Below are 7,183 nucleotides of genomic sequence, written 5' to 3'. Positions count from 1 at the left end.
AAATAATATAATAATATTACAATAATATAATTACAAATAATTAATTTTATCCATTAAATTCTATTTTATTTCACTAGACTTTTTTCAATAATGTCCCTCACGCACTTGCGCGTCCTTCAGCCTTCAATAGTGAGCCGTAAAAGAAAGCGCGGAGAGCGGTCATAATGCTCAATCTATTCGATTTTATCACAGGAGCCCGTCTCCGACCGCCATTCTCTCGCATCACTTTGACACTTTGTTGCGAATTAATACGATATATAATTATGTGCTATGCAAACGATACGACAAAATGACAAACAAACCGTTAGAAAGCATAATGATATAAGTCATATTTTTCTAAAAAAAAGTCCAAGAAAATTTGATGTAAAATATGATATAAAATTATCATTACAAAATTATCTTTTAAATATGCAAAAAAGAGATTTTATGTTTCATATCGAAGTAATTGTAAATTTCATTTAATTCATTCATTTAATTCGATATGATATAATATTTCATTTATTTACTAAATTAGAAAATAATTTAACAAATAAATTTAAAGTTTTGTGTCTAAAAATATTAATAAACAATGATCACATTCTGTGTTTTGCTATTTTCTGTGTGTTGACTTGTACCATTATTTCTTTCGACGGTTCATACAATATTTGACAAACGCAGAATCGACAAATGTCCCACATAATGTAATTTCGGGAAAGAACAAGTTTTTTTCTTTTTTTATAACTACACTTTCTACATCTTTCTACACAATTTTCTTTCTTCCTCCGCCTTATAAAGTTCGACGCATGTACATATGTTTCATTTTAAACGCAGAAAGTATAAGCGTCGCATTTTTATCACACTCTTCCTATCGCCACTCTTTATTTACATTTTATATCGCAGTGAACCACATCTTTTATTTTTCTTCCATGCTATTAATTATAACACGAATTAATGTTACAGTGTTACGGCTCGATTTCGCTGTAACTTAGGACGTGTTCCCTTCAGAATTTTCTCAAGCCGTTATTATTCGTTAATTGCTATTTCTATTTAATTGTATCATATTACTCCGTAACAAAGGGATCGTCTTCATCATCGATAAAACCGATTGCCAAGAACACTGTTAATAAATTTCCCATATAATATGAGCCAAGTTAAATTCTCATTTAGATTTATGGAATCGCCGCATTCCGTATTTTGAATAACTGTCTTTATTATAGCTTTTAAACCAATAATATATTAATAGATTGCGTTTTGATGCTAAATAACATAAAATGAAAATTAAACGGTCGTATTTAGCGCTATATACGCTAAAATTTTCCATCTTGATGTAACATGGAGTCCTTTTTTAAAAATACGTAACAGCGAGACAGCTCAAAAACAAGGATTCTGATGTTTCGTATTTCTTGTCGCATATTCGGAACACGCGCTCATTCGCGATTTTGAATGGATCATATAACAAACACTTAATAAATACTCGGTCCCGTTCGTATACATACTTCGCTCGGATCGTCTTACGTATATCGGGTGTATCAAACATTTCTGCCGTTTGTATACAGCAAAATCGTCGCGATTGTCAGTGCACGAATTACATTGCTTTTGGATTATGCTTGTCTAGCGATTATCGGCGCGATGAACGCAAGATTGACGATAATCGCGCCGTCCTGATCGACGATCTCATCTTTGACTTTATGATTTAGTGCTAATCAAACGTTTCGCAGGCCCAAAACAGTCAAACGGGAATAACGTTACAATATTATTAGATATTTGTATAAAAAGGATGAGAAAAGTGGAAAATTTCTAAAGTTGACAATAATATTTTTGTAAGATCAAGAGATAGTATATATCTAAAAATCCTTGAAAGATTTGATGTAATCAGGATGAGTTATCTCTCCGTCGTAATAATTTGTCTATTTGCTTTATCGATAATTAGTTTGTATTTAAAAATTCACATTTCTCCAGTTGACAGTAGAATTTTAATAAAATCAGTAAATAAGATTCGATCTTAGATTAAGATACGTTATTCTTTATCACCGATGATGATTTATTTACTAGAGAAGCTCAAATTTTAAGGTAATGCTGGCAATAAAAGTCTGATATAATGTTAACAGTACATCTAAAATTCGGAAAGAGATGCTTAAACAGCGGAATGCGATTGCTTTTGCAATAAGCACACTATACAATATCGTAGCGTCATTATAATATATTCAGTGCTTGCATAAATAAAATTACTAAAAAAAAGATAAATCGTATACTTGTTTTTTACATACTTATAATTCATATCGAGAAATTCTAGGAATTCCTTATAAAGTTCATTTTATAGTTCCATAAAAGAGCTCATTTATATTGGAATGAGTGGAATATGATATATGATATTAACATTAATATGAATATATGATATTAACTCTTGCGAGAAATTTGATGTCTTTCCTTATTTACGTTATATCTTATTTACGCGTACATGTAAACATGTGATATTAATTGTCGATTAATTGCGTCAAAAAAAAGACAAAAAAAAAAAAAAAAAAAAAAAAAAAAAAAACCGCGAGAATGCAAATTTTTTCGCATAGCAATATTTTTATTCGATACAAGTTCGGTAGTTATGTCCATATTTCGAGAGTTTCCCGAAACACGCAACAAAAGAGCATACTCATATACTCATACTATTTTGCTCAGTCAAGAAACAGATTGATAAAGGGAGATAAAATTGTCAAGTGCTATTGGTTGAATCATTCAGCTCGCGGGCCGTGAAACTATTATCGTAGTTCTAAATATTTGGACCACTATGCCAGTTTTATTTCTCATTGCAATGATGGAATAAAAGCTGTTGTAAGATAACATTTAATGAAATTCGTTATTTCGATAAATGCCTACAATGTTTCTCATCCAAACAGCAAGTAGCTGATAATTCTTTCTCACCTTTGTCCGTTTATGGAAAACGGGCGAAAAGCTATGGCCACGAAAATTCGTATACTCCATGCTAGGTCGATTGGCTAACGATTTCAATACTCGCTGAATCGATTTCGATACACATATTCGATTTAGCAAATATTGAAATTGATGGTCTGAAAATAGACCAAAGGATGCTCTGTCCGCAAAAATGTCCTCGACGATTTCTAGAAGCAAGAAGTTTCACGAGACATCACTATGTACGATTCAAGTCTATCGAGAGTACTTTCCCTTCTCCATCAATCTCGCGATCGAGATTGTGATTCGCAATCGGATAATATTTACACTGGATTAGGCTCAGAGTCGCGAGATCCACACGATCACAGGAAGTCGTTGAGGCAACCGCCGAACCACATTACTACTATCGGCACCAGGTACGTTGTCAGCGCCCTGGACAGCGACATCTTCTGTCTACTGGCACCGCTGCTGTTATCTACAGCAGTGGTCTGGTTGTTATCCGCGCCTGTGCTGCTCGTACCTGTACCCTTGTGCGGCTCAATATCCACTCGTGGCGGCGTTTCGATCTCGTGAACGATCGGCGGGGACGGCTGTTTTGGTGGTTCCGACTCCGATTCCACGTGCGGCGGCTCGAAACCGGAACCCTCCTTGAAGCCGTCCTCGTCATCGGTGAACGCACCATCGCCAGAACCGCTGCCGGAACCGTACCATGTTTCTTCTGTCAAATCATGACGTTTATCATTGATAATATAATAAATAAAAAAGTACTATTTTTTAGTCTACGTTATGATATTTACAGACTCGTTACATTTTATTATAATCATTGCCATATATAATCACCTGTGTCGATCCAATCGACGTCTTGCCCGTTGAACGCTAATCTCAATCTATTTGTAATGGTAGTAAGCGCGAAAACCTGATCCCTCACGATGGTAGGTCTTGGCCCCATACTGCGCACTTCGGGGTTCATCATTTGAGTTTCGCCATCCGAGGACACCGGGTATATATATCTGGAAGAATAACAGTCTTGTAAAAGTGGGAAATACTGTGCAATCATGTATCATACATATATATTTATACATACATTAATATTTTTATTTTTATACAGGGGAAAATAGGGTAAAACCGGGTACTTTTTTGGATTTGTTTTCCTACAAAACATCAGAGAGTAAAAAAAATTTTGCTGACCGTTAGTAATCTTTAGTGGATCTTAATCTATGAAAAAATGAGGGTAGTTGCTGAAAAAAAAATTTGATTACCAAGGATAACAAGATTTTTTGGAGAAGTCAAAATATCCGATTTTGTTCTAGCGTTAGGGTAAAACCGGGTACCCGTTTGAAAACATGTAAAACACCGTACAATTAAAATCTAGATTATTTATTTTAATCAAAATACAATACAAGGATATATTCTAAAACAAAAATCACAAATAAAGATATCCTCTCGTTCTACATTCCTGCAGGATTTTCTTATTTAATTTTTGAACTTTAGGGGTCTCAAAAAGCTTTTTTTTTTTAGTAGTTTCGTTTTTTGAGTGGTAGTTTTCGTTTCCAACTGCTTTTCGTGGGGAGATGAAGTCAGGATAACAGTTCTTTCTTTTTTTATTACATGAGAGGTGTAGGTACCCGGTTTTGTCCCAACAGGAGGAAAATAACAAACACGGCGGCTGTATATTCCGGTGTACAATGTGACAATCAAAACTAGTGCGATATACTCTCTAATATGTACAAAATGCAATACTGCATTTACCGAAGCCGATGCTTTGTGTAGAAAAAATCTATAACGACTCGATTATTACTCCGATATCGATCTTTTTTGGCCCGAAAATTATGAACTTCTCTTAAAAAAGAAATATCGTGTGCACGTGAGCACGGTTCATCTTAAAATAATGATGGCATCAATCTACAACTAATAATACGAGTTAGCCAAAGATAGTATTTATCATGAAGAAACAGAGGTACCTGGTTTGACCTGCCTACCTGATTTTACCCTATTTTTCCCTATATGCAGTACATATTTAAGATGTAAATAAAGTGTATAAAATTAAATTGGTAATATTGCAAGTAAGGGAGTATGCTATAGTCGTTTGTTGCAAATTGTAAGAAAATTTATTTTATATATATGCCGGGTGTTTTAAAAGTGGAAGTCAATCGCTCGGGAGATGATTGGAGACTCAAAAATAAGAAAAAAAGTTGGTATAAACATAGGTCCAGAAATGCATTTCCGAATTATCGCCATTTTTATCTTGAAATTTCAAATTGTTTTGTTCTCGGATTTTTTTACCAAAATTGTTTTTATGAATTTTATAACATAATTAAAATCAAATAAAAATTGCGGTCTGCTTTAACACTAACTAGGATAAAAAAAAAAGAAAAAAAGACCACAATAAAAAAATAAAATAAAAAATAAATAAATACAAAAAAATAAATGAAATAAAATAAATAAATACAAAATCATTTCTTCCCTCAATTTTGACAAAAAAATTCGAAAGCAAAGCAATCGAAATTTCACCATAAAAATGACGATAACTCGAAAACAACGCATTTCCGGACCTATGTTCATACCAACTTTTTTTCTTGTTTTTGGGTCTCCAATCACCTTCCGAGCAATTGACCTTCACATTTGAAACACTCTGTATATTATATAAAATTTTGTTCACGCATACTTGTCTACGTGCGTGCCGTTCCAACATTCTTTCGTGTTGCTAGGCGACACAACCAGACCCTCGTTGCATAGCCGATAGGGAAGATAGATCCAAAATTGTTTGAGATCACGCACTCGCTGGCGTATCTCTTTCACCAATTTGTCTAGGATCGCAGCAGTGGAACTGCGATCTTCGGTTAATGTTTCCTGCTCAAAGTTTAGAGATTCCAGCTCCAGCTCGCGATTGTCCCTGCGTCTACGTCTACCTAGCATCGGCCGGCCGCAACCAGTGAACACACGTTGTGACACATCGTGACTGCTCTCCTGGAAATTCATGATTGCCTCAGAGATCTTCAGATTGATTGGACGCACCAACACCTCGATGTTGAACGGGCCGAGCAACCGATCAGCGACTTTGTCCACAGCCTCTGAATTTGGAAATGACAATAGATAAATTAGAATTTGAAATTGCTTCGTTCGCGAAATATGAAGAAAAATAGGACGTTTCTCGCACGTAATGTTTCTTCCGAAAAAAGTTTTTTTTATTCCCTTAACTTTCATGAAACATTTAAAAATGTAAAGTGCTACTAATATTAATAAATTTTATTGTGTCACCTTTATATAAATAAATATTTTATATTATCGTGTCGATTTTATAAATAATACTTTTTCCTCCGCAGAGAAAGGCCTCGAGGATACGCAAATACGTTGTGCATACGCACATTGCGATAATCCGTATCCTCTCGAGATATAATAGCCGATAATTTGAGGGAGGAGAGGGAAGAAAATCAAGGCTAAATCACTCACCGACAAAGTGATTCCATTCAGTGTCGAGTGCCACGTGTTGTGCCAAGCAACCCTTCATCACATTGGCGCACATGTCGCCGCACGCCAGCACGTCGTCCGATATACCGCTGCAAGACGGACAAGCTGTCATCCTGGTCAGGGCAGCTGCGCAATCCACTGATGGTTTCAGCTACAGACAACAAAGAATTGATTTTAGAATCTGCGTGCGGTTGCGGTTGCGAGGTAATAGCGTAAGAGCCGCAAGAAGCATCCGAAAAAGTTTAAAGTAGGACAGAGTGAAGAAGGGTGAATAAAGTATTTAAAGTAAATAATTTTACATATATAGGGTGTTACAGACTACCTGTCCACTTCTTTTATCTTGAAAAGGGATGGTGCTAGAAAGTTGGGACAAATGTTGGGGCAACATTTCTCGATAACGGTAAGTGATACTTAATTTTTTTTCAAGCGGAAGAGTTGTTTCTATCTAATAATGCCCATGTTGCCATTTAAAATTTTTAAGTTGCCTTCGATTTCCGGTATTTCCGGGATTTCCCAAAAATGAAAGCACCATCATCAAAAACTTCAGATAGGCTTTTATGGTAAACATGTTTGTCCCAACTTCCTAGCATCATCCCTTTTTGAAATCAAAGGGGTAGATGGGTGGTCTAAAACATTCTGTATATAAAATGAGAATGAGACATTATATCAAATAAATCTATATACAGGGTGTCCTAGACCACCCGTACACCCCTTTTCTTTCAAAAACTAAGCATTTTAGAGAAAAACGTTTTGAACAAAAATTGTATGGTTTTGAAGGGAACATAAGATGGTGTCATTGGTTTGACCTTGGATGGCATCGTTAAGGTCAAGT

At 35.2% G+C, this 7,183-nt stretch overlaps 1 protein-coding gene across 1 annotated transcript in view; it reads right to left on the bottom strand.

Moving 5' to 3' along the window:
* Positions 1 to 3,215: 3,215 nt before the first annotated feature.
* The window catches only part of LOC115241380 (glypican-6), a 164,356-nt gene continuing 160,388 nt past the window's right edge, over positions 3,216 to 7,183 (bottom strand). Inside the window, exons 5-8 of the mRNA XM_029817114.1 lie at positions 6,334 to 6,502; positions 5,549 to 5,954; positions 3,724 to 3,893; positions 3,216 to 3,601 (exon numbers count right to left, since the gene is read on the bottom strand). Of these exons, the coding sequence (XP_029672974.1) occupies positions 3,246 to 3,601; positions 3,724 to 3,893; positions 5,549 to 5,954; positions 6,334 to 6,502 (1,101 nt within the window). The 3' untranslated portion in view covers positions 3,216 to 3,245. The remainder of the gene's footprint in view (positions 3,602 to 3,723; positions 3,894 to 5,548; positions 5,955 to 6,333; positions 6,503 to 7,183) is intronic.

Source organism: Formica exsecta, unplaced genomic scaffold (assembly GCF_003651465.1).
Source record: "Formica exsecta isolate Colony F162 unplaced genomic scaffold, ASM365146v1 scaffold480, whole genome shotgun sequence".
In the NCBI taxonomy this organism is placed as follows: Eukaryota; Metazoa; Arthropoda; class Insecta; order Hymenoptera; family Formicidae; genus Formica; species Formica exsecta.
Note: the sequence above shows the minus strand (reverse complement) of the source record. Positions and strands in the feature narration are given on the sequence as shown.